The sequence below is a fragment of the Podarcis pityusensis genome (genome assembly GCF_964106645.2).
Source record: "Podarcis pityusensis genome assembly, chromosome: 4".
Taxonomy (NCBI): Eukaryota; Metazoa; Chordata; class Lepidosauria; order Squamata; family Lacertidae; genus Podarcis; species Podarcis pityusensis.
The window spans coordinates 60,070,840-60,090,578 of NC_138027.1; the positions used below are offsets into that span (position 1 = coordinate 60,070,840).

The 19,739-nt window shown below is 41.4% G+C and overlaps 1 protein-coding gene and 2 long non-coding RNA genes across 4 annotated transcripts in view; 2 read left to right on the top strand and 1 right to left on the bottom strand.

Moving 5' to 3' along the window:
* The first annotated feature begins 89 nt into the window (after positions 1–89).
* LOC308476654 lies at positions 90–15,586 on the top strand. The gene is made up of 4 exons (XR_013986035.1): positions 90–397; positions 1,113–1,270; positions 12,980–13,086; positions 15,464–15,586. It is a non-coding gene; the product is annotated as an uncharacterized lncRNA (long non-coding RNA).
* The window catches only part of LANCL3 (LanC like family member 3), a 31,531-nt gene continuing 14,160 nt past the window's right edge, over positions 2,369–19,739 (bottom strand). Inside the window, exons 2-5 of one of the 2 annotated variants that reach the window (XM_081004380.1) lie at positions 16,742–16,865; positions 15,471–15,680; positions 13,909–14,116; positions 2,369–7,857 (exon numbers count right to left, since the gene is read on the bottom strand). In XM_081004380.1, the coding sequence (XP_080860506.1) occupies positions 7,698–7,857; positions 13,909–14,116; positions 15,471–15,680; positions 16,742–16,865 (702 nt within the window). In that variant the 3' untranslated portion in view covers positions 2,369–7,697. The remainder of the gene's footprint in view (positions 7,858–13,908; positions 14,117–15,470; positions 15,681–16,741; positions 16,866–19,739) is intronic. The other variant, XM_081004381.1, reaches the window with a different exon arrangement.
* LOC308476652 lies at positions 14,123–14,746 on the top strand. Its single transcript, XR_013986033.1, has 2 exons — positions 14,123–14,302; positions 14,364–14,746. It is a non-coding gene; the product is annotated as an uncharacterized lncRNA (long non-coding RNA).

Below are 19,739 nucleotides of genomic sequence, written 5' to 3' on the forward strand. Positions count from 1 at the left end.
GCCCGAGCCGCGCCTTCGCCAAGCGCCCGCTAGGGGGCAGGCCTGGGCGAGCTGCTGCTGCGGCGCCGGCCGCCCAATTGGACGAGGCTCGTGGTCTTCGGCGCCGCTCGAGGGGATGGCGGAGGAGGATCCACGAAAGAATCCGAAGCGCCGGGCCTGGAGTTGCGAAAGCTGCCGATGTCTCCTAGACCCTTGGGGTCCTTGGGGGCTGGCCGCTTGCTTGCGGCTCCCTCCCCAGTCGAGAAGGCCGCTCTGTACATGCGCAGGGGCGCTCTTGTTCACCTGTCTTCTTAGATTCCAAGGCCTGGGCCTGGCTCAGGTTAAGCTCAGGGGTAGCCCATCCTAGTCTGTACCAGCAGCAGGACAAATTTGAGTAAAATGTTGGGGGAGGGGGCAGGTAAGCCCTGCCACACATAATCAATCACAAGTCACCACACATGCTCAGCATTCAAATGGCAATGCCCATTGACCTTGCTGGTGGCAGCCCCCTGAAATATTTTATTGGGGATTTGGCCCCTTAGGAGTTGGCTGGTATGTTTGCTACTAGGATCACCATCCTCCCACCAAACCAGAGACATATTAAATATGCTTTTAACTTATGCCTGACAGGCAGAAATTCAATGGGTGGCCATTGCCTGTATTTTCCCAGAGATAAGAGACTCCACCTGGTGTATTTTTTAAATGCCAGATGAGCCTCGCCAGAAAAGAAGCTGGCAACACCACTTACCAGGAGAGGATTCAGGTTCAGGTATCTGCCCAGGCATGAGGCAAACTGGATAGTCTCTCAGGCTTGGCCCCATATGGTTGCCGTGGGGATAAAATGGGTGGGGTGAGGTCCATGCACACTGCCAATTTGAGGAAAGGCAAGATAAAAGTAGGCCACTCTTGAGAACAGGGGGCTGAACTAAATGGTTCATTGGTCTGACTCCACAAGGCTCCTGTGTACATATCTTAAATATGCGGTCTATTACAGAGCACAAAGGTAAGTCCCTCTGAGTTCAATAGGACTTAATCCCTAATAAATGCTAAGGTTTGGAATTGTTTACTAAACATTCCAACAAGGTGCTTTTAGTGGACATGACTCTCCACTGTTTCCTTGTTCTGCATTACAGGTTTCTGACTCCCTGGTCCTATTTACATATTTGAACAACTACCACTTTCCTCACAGCTTGTATTTGAACTTTATGACCAGCGTTTGGGTGGAGCTTACTGTGCCAAGGAATTACGTACCTTCTTATAGTGGCCTGCTAGCTCAAGCTGCAGTACAAAGGTAAGCCAAAGGTAATTGTTTAGTTTCGACTTTTTAATACAAAGAAACGACACCAATCAGGAGCCCTATGCATAATCACCTCCCACGCCAGAACAAATAGTTCAACCACACATACAGACTTACAAAAGAAAAGCAAACACTCAAACCACAAAAGACAGGTTTTGTTTTTTAGGTATAGAACAACTGATTTTTAAAAACATTTTTTGTAAAGAAAAAGAGAAATGTAGTTGACATTCCACAAGCACCTACCTTGGGTGAGATTCAACACTGTGCCAGAGTGGAAACAGCAGGACTCTCCTACTTCACCTCCCCCTGCAAGCTCCCCAAGCTCTCAATCTGCTCTGGAGGAGTCCCAACCCCCTGGAAGAGATTTTAGGGGGTACAGCAGGTTCTGGGAGAAGCAGAAGACCCATTTGTGCAAGCAGGAGTCCATTGCACAAGGGATGTCTGGATATCATCACCCATCAGTGTCACTGGAAATCCATTTCCTTCCACTCTGAGAATTGTTTGAAGTGTATGAAACTGTAAGCTGCACAGGGGTGCATGCCCTATTGTCACCAGTGGCATATGGTCAGTGGACTAGGGGGAAATAGGTAGGCTAGTCCCTTAAATGTTCCTGGTAAATTAAGAGTATTAAAGCATTAAGGCCTGGTGCTTCCTTCCCAAAGCCTGGGGAGCTTCTGCCCAGCTTAGGGAGGGAGGTGCAATGCTCACACATAGGACATCCCCCCCCCCACTCCACATCACCTTCGCAAGCTGGTGCCTCTGGTCCCAACTGTTCTCCTACGAAAAATTTCACTGCATGACACCCTGCTGACAGCATTTCTGCCTGCCTCACGCTGTTGGTGGATTACTTTATCCACAAAGTGGCTTGTAGACAGGTCACTGTGGCTTCCAAAGTGTCTAAAAATTCATTCCCTGGAGCAGCTGGTGTTATACAAATCTCACCATCCCTCTTCTCTGACCTTGCTGGCTGGAGCTGATGAGAGTTTGAGTCCAACAACATCTGGAGGGAGAGAGGTGCCCCCATCCCTCTCCCAAACCACAGTTTAGCATTGTATCTGTACTGGCCCGTTGTTCCAATAAATACAAAATAGCCACAATACAGTTATACTTTATTTGAATTAAGGCAAAATATCACATAGGTTAAATATAAATAGCATGGATACATGGAGTTCTTCTCTCATTGCTAAGCCAATATTCTGATCACTGCTTTTAAAAGCTAAAAAACAACAACCCTATTTTAACTATCCCTCCAGTGTACAATACAAAACGAGTACAAGAGACACGCTTTGAAATATCACAGTGTTTAAAACATGGCATGGACTTTTATTTAAGGTGCGATTCTACAAGAATAAATCAAGTTTGTTTGGTAAAGAGACGATATATGACACTGAGCAGGTATCAAAGCAGAGGGTTTTCAATACTAATGAAATGACTACCATGTGCTGAAAGAAATGGACAGAGGTAACTAATAAAGGGTACATATCAGCAACATGAAAACATTTCTTCTTGCTCTTTGCTGGTTCTCAGATATACACATTACTTTAAGACTACCTCATGCGCATTGCCACCAGCTTGTGGCTTTGCCAGCACATGAACTTGTTAATGGACATTTGTGAGCAGACCTCTGGTCTTTACTAACATTTTGAGCTTGAATCTACTTCAGTCAATGCCAACATTTAATAGTGATAATGCTGCGACGTCTGTTTATTGAATTCCTTCCCTCTACAGGTGCATCGATCACCCTTATTTTGTCACTAACTGAAGTCACTACTTATTCACCCAGGCTTTTGGTTGATACTGAGGTATGGTCAGGGTCATTGTGTGCGCTGGTTCTGTGGTCTGCAGTACTCATGTGGGGAGCTGCAATCCTCTGATTTTAGTTACTTTAGTATTTTTTTGTATCCAGTGGTTATTCTTAAATTATTCTGTTCTTTTATTGTTGTATTATGAACCCCTTGTCATCCTATTTGGATGATGGGCGCTCTAAAACAAACAAATGACAAAATCATCCTCAAAGGCAATGCATTAGATGTGGCATGGTTTTCTCTAGTCAGGGAATATTCATTGATAGGAAGCTGTATAAATGTAATCATCTTCATCTTCACAGTGATGTGCTTAATTCCAAGTAAGTGTTCCCTGACACATCACCTTTTAGGATTGAAGACCCCCTCTGCACTACATATTTAAAACAGCATTATACCACTTTCACTGTCATGGCTTTCCCCTAAAGAATCCTGGGAACTGTAGTTTGGGGGAAACCGTGATGGTTTAAAGTGGTATGATACTGCTGTAGAAGAAGAAGAAGAGGATGGATTTGATATCCTACCCTAAGGAGTCTCAAAGCAGCTAACAATCTCTTTTCCCTTCCTCCCCCACAACAAACACTGTGAGGTGAGTGAGGCTGAGAGACTTCAGAGAAGTGTGACTAGCCCAAGGTCACCCAGCAGCTGCACATGGAGGAGCAGGGATGTGAACCCGGTTCACCAGATTACGAGTCTACCGCTCTTAACCACTGTGTGTAGTGCAGATGAGGCCTAAGTGATTTTGTGGAAGTCTTTGTTTGTATTTCTGAGCTCCTGCCAAAAATAGTCCCAAATAGAGGCTCAAGCCCACTATCACTGTATTCTTTTCCCTCCATCAGGGAAATGGCAACAAGGATTAACACAGAATGTAATAGTTGAGATTAGTTTCTTTCTACATGTAACAGAGGGATTTAAGAATATTATCCCCACTGTATATATTATACAAATATTGTATAGAAAATATTTTTGGTCTATCACTATATAACCTTACTACATTATAAATATTTTTGATCAGCAAGCAGCACTCTGCTTTGTAAAATAAATATTAAATATCATGGTCTGCTATACCATATTGCTTTAGTTAAACTTAACTGATAACCAATTACTATCAGGGTTAACATGTGAAAACTACAATTTTCAAAACATGCCAAAATGTGAGGAGCATGCACAGAGACCTAAAAGCAATAATAACTTTGATAAACTTCATCCAAAAGTATAATAACAGCTCTCTTCAAATAACATAGCTATGTTATCTACAGTTTGTAAACACAAGAATATATTTTTTTATCACAATATTGTTCACTGAAAATATGCACTTAAGTATACATACAAATTGATAGCACGAGGGACTACTAGCAAAGTCTGTATGAACAGAAATTATTCATCAGTACACACAAATTATGCTAAAATCCTGCTATAATTGAAGTTGATATTCAAGGCAATTCAACTCTTTAAGTGCAGTATATGGGGAATAAATAGTTGTATGATGAAACAAGATTTGTGCTGTTTTGTTGGAATACGCCTAGCCACATCCCTAAAAATGCTGTATTGTTTCATGGGCCCTGAGTATTGCTGGCTTATGGCTTTGCAGTATGTATGCTTTTCTCTCAGCAGTATAAGACTTTTTTTGGTTATTTTCTAAGGCCGCGATCTTAAACACATTAAACTTTGAGAGATTCACTTCTGAGAAAACACTCTAAGGATTGCGCTTTAAGGCTGTGATCCTATGCATACTTACTTGGGTTGGGAATAAGTCCCACTGAACTCACTGGAACTTGCTCCTGAGGAAATGTGCACGGGATTGCACTGTAAGTTTCTTGCCTTGAAATTACCTTCGCGCTGGTAGCTACTTAGCCAATTGTATTGTTGCAAGAGCAAGTCAGCGTCAAGGGCTGCGATATCAGACTGAGACAGGACTTTGTGTAGCTCCTTGTGTATTTGTTGGCTTAGCTTCCCATTATATTGTGGACTTGTTATATTTGTTAGACTTATGTATTTCTTTGCTGAAATTTTATTTTCTGTATACCCAACAGATCCTGACTATGGTATGCATTCTATATTCATGTCACAGAGGTGGGAAGCTCACACTCTACTGAATACACCTGGGGCAATACAGTTGTACCTTGGAAGTCGAATGCAATCTGTTCCACAAGTCCGTTTGACTTCCAAAACGTTCGAAAACCAAAGCGGCTTCTGATTGGCTGCAGGAGCTTCCTGCAGCCAGTCGGAAGCTGCAGAAGCCCCATTGGACGTTCGGCTTCCAAAAGAACATTCAAAAACTGGAACACTCACTTCCAGGTTTTGATCATTCGGGAGCCGATTTGTTTGGGTGCCAAGGTGTTCGTGATCCAAGGTATGGCTGACTTCAGAAAGTAAGAAGTGGAAGCATAATATGTAATTCTCCTAAGAGCCTTCCTTTTTAATAAAGACAAATCCATAAAATGATTTTACATCTTCGTCATCTATTTTTTTTAATGTGCACTTGGGCCTCCTTTACTTGACCACGTGGGATTGCCTTAGGAGATAAGCTGCTGGACTGGACACATTCCCTGTAAATTCTATTTTCTCCTCCAGTCAACAATTCGAATATAATATAGTATAGTGGTGGCTGTTTGCCTTGGCTGAGGAATAAGAGTTCATACACAGACTAGTACTGAAATAATATTATGTAAAGAGGCGGACAGTGGCACTTCTCCCTGAAATAAGTTACATGGCACAACATCAAAATGCAGAGAGATCAAGGGGGAGAAGCTGCTTTCCCAGCCCCCACAGAATATTTGTAACATTTAAAAACAAAGTGTCAGGGGAGGACATTATAAGCAAAGCTAGGACCACAGTATTCCTAGCAAATTTTAAATCTGTAGAAAAGCAATAGGTATTTACTAACATGTACATATTTGGTACTAAAACAATAGCTCAGCTCTAATAAAAAATGCTTGTACAATATTTCATACTTTTACTCAAGAATTCTACATTTAGTTAAAATAGCTGGCTTTACTATGATCTGAAGATTGTTCCTCATGAGTCACAAATGGCCATAGCGCCTTAGGGGATGATTAACACACCAGGATGCAGGAATTATACATCACAAATAGGCACACAATATATGGCAAAGACTAATAATCCACTTTCTTTAAGAAAGTATAATTAAAACACATTATATTACTTAAACTTCTATTTAACTACACAGAGAAGCAACCTAGTACATTTAAGAATTTAACCTGGGCTGAAATCCTAAACACACTTTCTTGACAGCGAGTCCTACTGAACACAAGGGACTTCTAAACAAATGTGTAGGCTTGGATTTCTACAAGATCTTGTGTTGTTTCAGTCTGTTTTTGCAATTTTAGGTAGATGTTACCCATTCCTGAAAAAACTGTACAATATATAGTTGTTTTATTATTAATTAATTTGTATACCGCCAATGGTGGCGGTGGGGGCGGGGCACAATTTGCACCAGTTCTACTTCGCTCCCTTAGCATCCTGAGAGCAGAACATCACCCACAGGGAGCCTTTGATTCAACCCAAGGGGATATTGTTTAATATATATTATGAAACCAAATGTAGCTCATCAGCAAAGATTATTTTCTTATCCTATGAGGACCCGTGCAATAAGAAGCACCCATCTCTGTTGCAGGATTTTGCAATTTTACTATAGCTGAGGATTAGAATGAGGGGAGAAAACCTGTTGTCAAAGAGGTAAGCAAAGGCAACAATTTCACCTGCCTACACTGGGAAACAGTGACCTAGAATTGAGGTGGGGAACCTCTGGCCCTGCAGGTGTTGATGGACTAGCACCTTTCATTCCCAGCCAACAATGGCAGAGTTCCCATCTCTTAAGGGCACTTTGCCATTATGAGTTAGTCCTTGCCAGGAGGCTACAATGGAGCTTGATTCCTGCAAGGTACGTAAAATGGGCTTTATTTGAATGTCTGCTACCTCCTACACTCCATCTTAAGACTCTTGCTGGGCAGCTTTCTCCCAGGTTGTTGCCACCTAACCTCATGAAGAATTCTGGGGAGCTCAAAACCCGGCACGCTCTTTTGTGGCATTTTGGTTGGCCTAATAAAGACATTGCCCTAATATGAATTTCTGGAATATGTCAAACATGTTTGACAGTTTTACTTTTCTTATTGCCTGCCTTCCCCAAAAGAATGTGCCAATGTACCATAAAAATATACTTTTCGTGTGCTTTTAAATAATGCATTGTTCACATTTCTCCCCCACTTGCACTTCTCTGAAATCCAAATTTGCATTTTGTCCTTTAACCAATCTACCTTGTGGAAGACAGAACGCTGTCAGTTTTTGTGAACTTCATTTAACTTCCCTTAATTCATCTGAATTTTGATTCCTTTTCAGTTTTGTAAAAATGCCAGACCCTTTTCTAACCTTCAAATAAAATTGCTACCTATTATTTATAAACCACATGCTTCCCTTCCCAAGCCCCAGAATATATATGTGTGTGTGTGTTAAACCTGCTCTCCCCACCCCGCACCCTGCAACGTTAAGGCTATCTCATTAGTGGCAATGCAGAAATGGACATATTCTAAAATCACTTTCCTTGATAGTGAACTGAAACAGTGCCTTTATCCTGTCCCGGCAGTGGAACATGTTCCATTTTACACAAAGACACTGAAGAGGGGGAATTCAGCTTGGTTAGGCTGTAGCAAGTCAACCAGGAAGCAAACTGTCCCTGAGAAACCTTCATACAGACTGTAAACACTTTCCAGTTCCCGGGATCCAGCCTTAAATTCTTCAGTAAACAAGAATTCAGCAAACCTAAGGGAAAGAAGAAACCAAGACAAAAAAGAGAGAGTTACTCTGTACAGTAACGTCAACATATTGCTATTTCAAGCCGGATTCAAAATTGTCCTCAGTTTGGAACCAGATTTAATCAAATATGTTCTTATGTGTTATGGACAGATTCATTTCCTGTCTGTGTGGTCGGCTGCATCCAGACCATTTTTAAACCACCCCAGACCTCACACATGGAGCGAACACTGGCACTGCTGCATTGTTGCAAACTCCTCAGCCCACCAGAACCCACTAACTTCAATGAAAGAGTATGGCAGCAATATAACTGCTAGCACATTTACAAAGCTAAGCTATGTCTTGGTATGGTTTCAAATTGGATGGGGGACCACGTGTTGCAATGTGGAAGTTGGACTTCCGGGGGAGGCGCCTCCAGCAATGGCAGAATTCCTCTGACCGGGAGCAATCTGCTCCGTGGAAATCTGGGTCTGGCCGCCACGGCGAAGGCGGAGACCCGTTAAAATCACAGGCGGGAGAAGCCTGTGAACGTGGGATTCGGCGGGCACCTTTTGCGCCTCCCCCACTCGCAGGGAACCCTGGTTTTTGGGGCTCCGGGGTGACGTGGGGTGAGCGGCGCAGTGCATCAAATCGTCTGCTTCTTCCACGGAGCGAAGCCGCATAGCTGTTGCCGGAGAGCGCTGACCTTTTCCTGTGGACAATTTGACTTTAAAGTAATTACCCGTGAGTAGAGCTGAAACGGAAGAATTGGATCTCTAAAAGTTTAGTTTGGTATCGTAACGGGGAGGTTCAAAACAGGAAGTCCGCCTTCCCTTTTTGTAAATAGACTGAGGCAATGAAGTTGCAAGCTGGAGTCCTGGAAGGTCTTTTGTAAAAGATCAAATTTCCAACGGTAAAGAACATTAAACCCCCTCTTGGAGGCAGGAGAAGAGAGGGGGAAGTTGCGGATTGAGTATGCCTGCGGGAGAGAGCGAAGAGGCTTAAAACACCGCCGCTCTGACCCTGGAAACGGGCTGCTAGTAAGACTGATGGGGTTGTGGTTTTTTTTGGAATGTTCATTGACAGCGCTTAGAACGTTCATTGACAGCTAGCTAAATAAGAGAAATACATTGTTTCTACTGTTTCCGGTTGTTTTTAAAAAAGGAGGAAAGTAACTGAAAATTGAAACTAACTTCGGATTATTGAAACTGTGTTTAAAAGAGGACATATTGACCGATACAAATACAACCTGTTTTCCCCTAGTGGAAGCTTTTGAAATTGGTTACTTTATAGGAGCTGGGCTAGGGGAATTTCCAGCTGCAAGATAAGAAAAGTGTGAGACTTTGGAATTGACCTTGAATCTCTTAAGTGTTATGGCAAACGGAAAGGAAAAAACAGACAGGATGTCGACAGAGGAGGCCTTAGTGGCTGCATTATTGAAAATAAACGATTCGCTGGAGCAACTCCATAAGAAAACAGATGCGATAAATGTGAAATTGGATGTTGCAAATATTGAAACTGATTTAATTGTAGAAAGTTTAAATAATTTGGGACAAAAGGTGAATACCAATTCAGAAACCACCCAGAAACTGATACAGGAATCTACTCTGATACGGCAAACTGCAGATGAAGTCAAGGAAAAAACCCTTGCTGCTGAATCTAAAGTAATACAACTGGAGAGGAGAGTCCCATCCATACAAAGACAACTTGATGAACATAAGCTGACATTCGTTATGATTGAACTTAAAGAAGAATGGATGAATTTGAGGACCAGAGCCCTATCTGGAAAAGGAAAGCCTGACAGAGTTTCAGGAGGCGACAGGACTAACATTGGCTGAGAAAGAGAAGTATTTGGGGGTTAGTATGACCGCCAAAAATGTGAATCTGCTTAAGGACAACTGTGAAGGATGTTGGATTGAAGAGAAGGGGGATTTGGAAATATGGACAAATCAGAAGTTGTTACTGTTGGGCCGAGTTATTGTGGTGGGGATGAGGGCTGCTGTGTTGCTGGGGATGTTGCTTTTGTTTCAAACATTGCAAGCTCTGGATGGGATGGAGGGTCTCAGGAGGTGGCAGAGGGATGCTCCTAGAGTTGTTTGGCAGGGCAGGAAGCCTCGAGTTAAGCTTAAGATATTGATGGATGCTAAAGAAGGGGGTGGACCTGCCCTGCCAGACCTTTAAATTTCATTGTGAACCATCTGCCTTTTGCTGGTTGAGAGAATGGTTGCTTCTTGAAAACACTGAAGTGTTGGACAATGGCAGACGAAGTTGATGGACTATAGGGAATTGGCGGAAATGACTGGCAAGATCCAAGACCAGGGTGAAGAGTCGGTGGAAGAAGATTGGAAAAAGTTTAAAGACTATTTATAGAAATATTGTAAAATTAAGGAATGTTAGAAAAATGTTGGAATGAAATTACATGGCTTTAGTAGAAATGTCATAAGGAATTAAGTATAAATAGATTAATAGAAAATTAAAGGAAAAGTATGGCAAGAATGTGTTAAGATAATTATAGAACAGAAAACAGAGTAAGATGGAAAGGAATTGCTGAAACAAATAATGGAAGTGGAATACAAAAAGGGAGGTGTGAGGAAGTTGCTGGAAATAAGTGAATGAAATATAAGATATTGAAAATGTTTGAGGTGTTTTTAAATTGTTTTTGTTTGTTTTTGCTTGATTTGTTAGTCCATGTAGCGTTTTTGTATTGTATTCGTATTGTGTTTTTTTTTTTCTTTTTGTTTGTAGTGTTGTGTTGGAAATTTTGAAAAAGTAATAAATATCATTAAAAAAAAAACCAATGTGGAAGTTGGACTAGGTGACCTTCTGGATCCCAACTTGAGCTCCATAGATCTGGGCGGGAGGGGGGAATCACAAAACTCCATTAAGGATAGTGGTGTCTTGGTTGCCACGGGAAAAAACCTTAGGTTGCAGTTTCTACCAAAACCTTTACTACTCATATCTCTATAATACAAAAGCAAAGTAACACACACATCCCCACCCACGATGAACCAGCAAATGTGTGATTTGTTTTTAGGGTTTTTGTTTTTTTGCAATTATCATGAAATGCATCCAAGACCAAGCCTTCAAAGGATGACTCTCTTTGGGATGAAAAGCTGTCCTAGCTTCCACAGCTGTGGTGCAACCTTCAAAAGCATCCTTATGTGTCCTTCCTGCCTTAATTTGATGCAGAAATTAAAAAGGTGCTCTTGGCTGATCGTAGAGACAGCAAGAAATAAGAGTCGAGGTTTTCTGTGGTGAAAAGAAGCCTATGTCTTGATATGTTTATTAATACTCATAGCTACTTTCCAAAGCCAAACTACAAAATACTACTTCAGAAACTTTAAAATACCAAGATGTAGATATAACAATCCATATATATATATATATATATATGTAAAATTTTCCAGTGTCATTCCAATAGCCTCATTATAACAATATCAATTTTATCCAGTTAATACAATTATTAATACCAATTATTCAAGTGTCAAATTATATAATTTAATTAAACTGGCCCCCTCGCATGCTATAGTTAATGAGTTCATTCTTCTACATTTCTTCTGCATTCCAAAGTTTTGATAATTTCCATCACATTCCATTCAGATATAATAATCTCTTATATAGCAGCTTCAACCTTGTGATTTCTATTCATGTTGGTATAACAGATAATTTGTAAAGTTTCAAGTGAGGAACTATAGCTATAATCCTTCTTCTTTCCTGTGTGTGAAAGTTTTTGCCATGATGTTTCCCCATCCATATATGGTGTTGTATTGTTCATTTCTGCAACTGTTGATGGTTCCCATCATGCCCCAGGAGAAGTTGTTATCTCACAGTTTCTAAAAGTCACTGCATCGCTTCATCCCGTGATTCGACTTCCATAAACAAGCCGACTTCACCATTTTTCCAGCCTAGGAAGAAGGGTCTGAATCCAGACTGCAGATAGTTAATCCAAAAACATCTATAGTGGTACCTCGGTTTAAGAACAGTCCGGTTTAAGAACGATTTGGTTTACAAACTCCACAAAACCGGAAATAGTGTCTTGGTTTGAGAACTTTACCTTGGTCTAAGAACAGAATCCGAACAGTGGAAGGGCACCGGCAACAGGAGGCCTCATGAGGGAAAGCATGCCTCGGTTTAAGAATGGTTTTGGTTTAAGAACGGACTTCCGGAACGGATTAAGTGCGTAAACCAAGGTACCACTGTATTCCCATAGGTGGTAGACTCCTTTCCTCCCTGTCGCTGATTTATGGCCAATTATCATTATCTCGAATACATTCCTTTGTGGATAATGGAGGTTAGGGAGGACTTTGCTCTATAGTTTCAAAGCATATCGTTTCTCCCCCCCTTCCCTCTCAGTTCCTTTCTCTCACACACAGTTCCAATTTTGTTAAATTCCATATTATATTCCAATTTCTTCCATCCTCACTTGTGCGGATATTTTTAATAAAACTTGCATTCTGGGGAGGATTGCCATATCATAAATGTAGAAAAAAGCTTTAAATAAGCAAACCGTGGGCTCCCCTGCCTCTTTCACCGAATGAAATCTGCTCTCAGTCCAAACCTTTTACATCCTTGGAGCTGGGTTGTTTTCGCTGTTTTTAATTTCATCATCTCTGGCACATGTCTGTAGTGTACTCCAATTAAAATCCAATTAGCAGGAAAACCTGTGCTTCCAGGAACAGGATGGGGGTGGTGGTCACGGCAGCCAGAGTGCTCCATGCACTCAGTGCCTTTGCTTGCCCTCGCATTCCATGGGGAAGCAAATGCCAGACCACCAGGCAAACTGCAGGTGAGAGCCTGGTTCCTCTTCCATTCGAAGAGGAATGCAGATAATGAAATTTCCCCATCCATTTCTGATTATCTCTGTCTGTCTGTCTCCCATGGTGTTGGGGAAGACTCCATTCCTAGCGCACCAGAAACAGGAAGCTGTAGATAACAATCCTTTGTCCTGTTTCTTCCGGCTTATCTGGCTTCCTAGCCCGTTGGAGTCAGAGGGCTCCAAAAGCCTCATGGAGGAGCTATTGTGCTATTCTGAATGACACCAGTAATTGGGTCTATCACTTTAGTTTTGCTTAAAGTGACAACTGATAGGAGTCAGCACCTTTGGCAAAAGAATGTTAATGTTGTTTAATAGCTGTGAATGTTTCCTGAATAGGCAATTCACCTTCAGAGAAGGAGACAGAGAGAACTGTGAATTGGCAGTTTTGAAGAGACCACAGAGACAGAGGCTGAGATGGAGAATGAGCTGTGAGTTGGCCCAAGGTGAAGTTCTTTAGGGAGCAGGGTGAGGGATCTGGTGTGGTGAAGTGGATCTACTGACTTGGAGGAGTGCCTGTTTGCTTCCATGTGTATGCTCTGCTTTTATATTTTTGAATAACGAAAATATCACAGAAATGCCATAATACCCTAGTGCTCTCTCATTCAAAAGAAACTAAACAGTTGCTCCTCACTGCTTGGAGTATTAGGGCCAAGCCACATGTGACATTAAAACTGTGTTATTGCATTTTATTTGCATGATTTTTTTTTATTTAAAAAATGGAAATAGCTGTCGTGCATGTATGTGTGGGGGGAGGGGGGAGAGCAATATCACTACCTCAGAAAGTGATCCTACAAATTGTCTTCTGCTGTGATCCCAATTAAAAACATGTTCTTCTACCTCCCATGTTGCTATTTGCATTGGGAGGAAAAGCTCCTATTGATGCCAATGCAAAATAGCAGTGTCCAGGTTTTTTTTATTTAAAAAATAGTATTACAGTGGGGGGGGGGGGAGTTTATACTCTCTCCCCACCTCTGCTGCTAGGAGACCCCTACAGCAGCTATTTCCATGTTTTAAAAAATTCACAAGTCCATTAAATGGAAAAATGCTTTTAATGGTACATCTAACTTGGTCCTTAGGGAGGCATAACAGTATTTTAGGTCTCTTCTATTCACTGCTGAGAAATCAGTCTGAATACAACAGGGACGTTGTTACCTCCAAGAAGCTTAAACTTAAAGGAGCATTAAAAAGCAATATGATCTACAACAAAAAAGTGCGCCAAACAAGGATTACACCAATATTCAAAGAGGTTCTGTTAAAGAACAAACCTTTGTGCTCTGTAGATGTACTTAGAATTTCCAGTTAGCCTGTATAGGAGCAGGAACACGTAAGCACTGCCAGCCACTCCATGACATATTCCAGGTCCTTTCTTCAGTAGTCCCTTCTGCCAAGTTAGTTCTCCACAGCGGATACAACTGTCTAGATATTGGGGCTTCTTAGAAACTAAGTATGCTTTTGCAAACATGTATGCAATGCCTAGGAAAATAGCAAACCAAAGAAATGTTGTAAGTACCAGTGAAGAAATGAATAATGGAAGAATTACTACATAAGATCATATGTATTCTCTCCTTCATATTTATAGGTGTGAAGTGCAGGTTAGTTGACTGGTAACAGAAATAATCACTGTTTTTCAGTTTTAAAAGCCCGCCCCTGCCCACTCAGGTACGATACGATACGATATCTTTATTGTCATTGTCCCTTGCGGAACAATGAAATTGAAAAGGTATCTTATTTTATGACTGAATGATATAATCCATAGTAGGATGGATAGACAGATAAGATGTATTCTGAAGGCACGAGAAGAGCCAAGCAGGTCTAGCCAGTTACTGCCTGGGAACCATGATTCCACGAGAAAAGAAAAGCTGAATATAAATGTAAGAACATAATTAAAATTAAATCAAATCCCCAGCTATCCTCACTAAAGTACTCTGCTTCACTAACCTGCTTCCCTATTGCAGCCCTCCAAGTGATGCTTAACTACAATGCCCATCATCCTTGGCCATTGGCCATGCTTGCTGTGGCTGATGGGAGTTGCAGTTCAGCAACATCCACAGGGCGAAATGTTCTCCACACCTTCCCTATTGCCTACTGCAATTAAGGGGGGGGGGGACACCTGCCTAGATGCTTGTTTGCAATCTAAATTATGGGCAGGAAAAGGTGGGATGATAAGGAGGGGCTGGTAGCATAGATGATAGCAAAGATCACTGGTGGGCTTTTAAAATAAATAAAAAAGGCTTGGAGGGAGACACTTTGCAGAAGGTGGGATTTAAAGAATGTTTGTGTTGCTTACATTGCTGCAAATCCACTAGACATGCAGCAGTGCACAATGAAGCAGTTTATCAGGCTGGTATTACATTCTGAGCTGCATTACTATATACAGAGGGGATGTTGTAAAAGAATGAATAGGGCCGATCACAAATGTGATTGACCCTGTTTGATTCTTCATGAGTAGGTTTTAGTCCCAGAAGGACCATGATGCTCTCTGCATCAATTTCCACCAGAAAGAAGTCCCTCAAAGGATGCTCCGGATTCTGGTAATGCAAGTAAACTGTCATAGTCACATGAACAAGTTACGCTGCAATGCATTCAGATTTCTAATGGCTGCAGTAGCAAAGGAATCTCTATGTGTTTTGAGAGCTCCCTCCATTGTCTGATCTTCTAGTCACTTCAGTAATACAAAATATTTAAGTAAGAGCGTAACGTTAAAAATGTGGCAGCCTCACATCAAATGTTACGAATGGATAGAATTTGGCCTGTTTCTCAGCAAAACAGCACTGGGTGAAATTGTGTTTTAATGACTAATTTCTGGCATCTACTTCACAGCATCTACATTGAGAAGAACCTGGAGCGCCATGACACCAGTGCACAAGCTCATTCTCCCGTTCAATCATCTCTCCTAGTTCTGGAGGCCAGTTGCAATTCTGCTCTTGATCCATAAGAAAGTCAACACTCTGCCATACTAGTTCCTGATCAGCAGGCGGAATATATTCATAGTAGGAAAGCAGCATCTGTAGGATGGATGAAAGGCCATGAGCAGCTCCTGTGAAGAACAGAAACAGTTACAATAAAGCAGGTAGCGGTGCACTGAATTTTTGCAGGGTTTTGCATCTTGGAGGAAACCTGCTGTTGGGTGGCTCAAGCTCCACTCAAAGGCAAGCCACCTCTTGCAAAAGAAAAGGAACATTTTGTGTCAGACACTGCACAGTGTGAACCCTCTCCCTCATTTGACAAATGCTTTAAACAAGAGAATGGAAGGGACAAAGGGCTTGGCAACAGAGATGAGGAGGATCCTTCAGAGTATCGTGCAGCGAGTAACCTTCAAAGTGGCTTTTGTTATTTTAAAAAAGAGCTCAACATTTTCACCCCTGTCCTCACAAGACTGCTGATATGGTGCCCTTTTTTTGTAAGGGTGAAAAGCTTTGCCTAACAGAATTTACCCTGTTCTGGCTCACCACTAAAGACAAGATTTCTGCTTGCATATATATCAATTTTTATACAATATTTCCTAGTATGTCTTTCAGGACAAAAAGCCCCCAGTTGAATGTTTCTAGATCTGACTATTTTTGAGCCTCATCCTCACCTATTGCTCATGTAGACCACTTCATAGCCAGGTTTCTTGTTTTGACTCCCTAGTATAAAATAATTCTTACTGATGATCCATCTGAACACTTGACAGCGAAAACAAAGGATGTGCATTTGGTCCATACAGTACTTTTTTCTGGGGCGATGCAGGGGTACGCATACTCCTAAACATTTTGTGAATCTAAGTTTGGCCTCATTGAGGGGCAGTATTTCAATATGAGTAGGAAAATGAGAGTACCTTTAAAGATTTTTAAGGGGGAAAAAGCACTGGGTCCTCATAGATAGATAGATAGATAGATAGATAGATAGATAGTCTGTATATTATATTTCTTTGGGTGCACAGATTTGATATCTCATAGTGGAATTATATGCATGTCTCCTCTGAATCAAGCCCTGTTTAGGTCAATGGGACTTACTCAGGCTTACTCTTAGATCCTGCACCATTAAAATGCAATGGAAATTTGCTAGAAAATCAGCAGGAATACACCTAGAAGCTTTAATTTTAAGGTCTCTACTCACCAAGGTATTCTGTTCCATAGTAAGAGTACATGAGTGGAACTGGTTTTCTCTTCCTCAGAGCATACTGTTTCCCAGACTCTAACATTGCTTGACAAATTGACTTGATTTGCGGTGGAGTCAACACCTAAAGGGAGAAAAACCCATCAGACGTGGTAGGCGTGAAATGTAATTTCTAACATTTCATCCTGAGGTATCCTTTGAAAGGTGAAAGATCCCCCAAATCCTTAAAGAAGGTTGATGAAACTATGGCCTTCTAGATGTTGCTGAACTCCAGCTTCCATCAGTCCCATGTGTGAGGGTGGCAGCCTGTCTGAGGGGGTGAAGGGAAGGCTGTACAACATTCAAAGAGAACTCTGCTCTCCAGCACCTTGCCGCTGCTCCTTACTTCCCAGTAAACACTGCCTACGGGTGTTCCTTATCACTTAGAACAAGGCTGGAAAAATGGTAAACAAGATTGGTGGATTTTGCGTGCTGCTAGAGATAGATCACTGCAAACAGGGTAGAGATGTTTTGTGGCAACAGGATGCATCATGGGAGTTCCATGTTTCATCCAGAAGGATGAAATGAAATACATAAAAGATACATTTGAAGGAGCCACCAGTTTCTTTGTTTGAAATGGGTTTTATACAATGATGGAGAACATGCGAACAAAATGAGTGAATAATCTCCTTTACATATTCTTAATTAGACTCCTAACGATATGCACTTCAGTTAATTAAACCATTTCCTCAGTACCTATTCAATCTATTTTTCTTCATCGGTAGGCTTCATATCATTTAGGAAGAATTTAGAGGGGGAATTTACAGCAGAGAAAAGGTCTCTTGTGTGAGGGGAAGGCATTTCTGCTCACGCAGTTGCCTACCAATGATTTCTGCTGATTCCTCTCCTGCTGCAGCTGCCCGCAACCTCCCATTCCACAGCAATCCACAGGCTCTCCCTCAGGAGAAGCTTTTCAGGGCATGCAATAATGCGCAGCAGGAAAGCCTGTTGCATGGGTGGAGTCCCACTCATGCTTCATTGGTCCAAGCCTATAAAAAAACCCTCACATGATTATATAAACAGCAATATAAAGCCCCAAATGTTACAAAATACTTTTATATAACATGGAAACCCAGGTGGAATCAACCTTCAGTGTCCTTCATCACAGCTGAGTGGGCTGTCAAGCAATATCCCATGTCTGATGCTTTCCCCTAAATAGTTAGAACACTCATAACTTTGGGTTATTGCACTACATCATTATAGGGCAGGATACTGATTTATTTATGTTATATTAAAAGACAGTTACTGCTTTCATTCTCACTGTCACACTCCAGCATGACCAAGAAATGTCACCCAAGGCATGGCTATACACGTAAGAGTGGGCTTGATTCTCAAGTCTTCTTATTGAAGTTCAATGGAGCATAAGAAACAGGCTGCATTCAGGAAGACAAAACCTGCTCCCTTCCACCAAAGTAATTGGAGCAACACCTGAATAGTGTTCCTACCTTCACTCCTTTACTTTTGCATATACATTGGTACCTCAGGTTAAGAACTTAATTCGTTCTGGAGGTCTGTTCTTAACCTGAAAATGTTCTTAACCTGAAGCACCACTTTAGCTAATGGGGCCTCCTGCTGCCGCTGCGCGATTTCTGTTCTCATCCTGAAGCAAAGTTCTTAACCCGAGGTAATATTTCTGGGTTAGTGGAGTCTGTAACCTGAAGTGTATGTAACCTGAAGTGTATGTAACCCGAGGTACCACTGTATGAAGTAAATATTCACCTAAAGAGCTCTGAAGAGTTTTGGAGAACTTGAAAGCTTGCCACAATTTTGTGGTACATATTTGGGTTGGTCCTAACAAAGGTATTCCCCAACTCTGAATTTTGGAGTTCCATATATACTGCCATAAAAGAAAAGAAAAATGCACACACACACACACACACACACACACACAAAACAACAACCCACAAGAGCTTATAATCTGTAGGATGAAGAATTAACAAGCTGAATTTATTAGTCAGCTATGTAGATTTGATTTATTTCTTATGATACTTGTTTGTAAGGACATCAACAAAAGGCATTCATTTTATATCTCACAACTGTGGAGAACGAACAGCAGAGGGAGCTTTTGCAGCAGCTGCGGTATACACAAAGAATGCTATGAAATGAAGAACACAGTTTGTATTCAACAGGCTAACTTAACTTCAGCATTCAGAGGGTTTTGGCCCAGTAGAATAGGCTTCTAAAGCTGTGCTGCAATGCAACACATCAAAAACTGGTCTTGAATGCCATCAGGTCAGTTTCTTTTTTCCTGATGGAGCCTATAGGAACAGTGATTTACTCCAAGTCTTTGTCATGGAAGGTGATGCTTTGTATGTTTTTTGTTTCTGAATTTTGCCAGTGATCTCAAGGAGCAGGGATTTAACAAGCAAGCTAGCTACTTTTCATGATTCAGGACTACTTTTTCTTTTTCTTTAGCACATTCATCATCTGCATCAAAACACACAAAATGATTCTCCAACTCTCATTCTTAAAGATCTATTTGAGGGTTTGGTGGGGAGATGCCAAAAAGGGCAAAAGACACAATAGAATACTTTTGCAAAAAACAAAACAAAATAAGAAGTGAGGCCCATATACTATTACTATAACTATTTCACAGCCAATGCAGCTATAGAAATACCAGGTATAAGAACTGGGTTACTGGACACTACTTACAATTTGGCCCCAACGTTTGGGGGCTGCCCCATTTCCAGTGCAAACTGTATTGCTGCATTTAATACAGTAAAAGTGTTCACCCAGTCTTCCCACCAAACCATAAATATATAAATTAGGAAAAGACAATCAAAAGCCTACACCCATCACAAGTTAGGCAGCAATGGTTTCATTTTAATTTGTACCTGATGCCAACAAATCATAATATGTTAATCTGAAGACAATCGTTCCTCACCCTTTAAGATGATGAAGATAAATCACAACGGCTATTAATCTAACCTAAGATCAAAAAATATATTGCACTATGCCA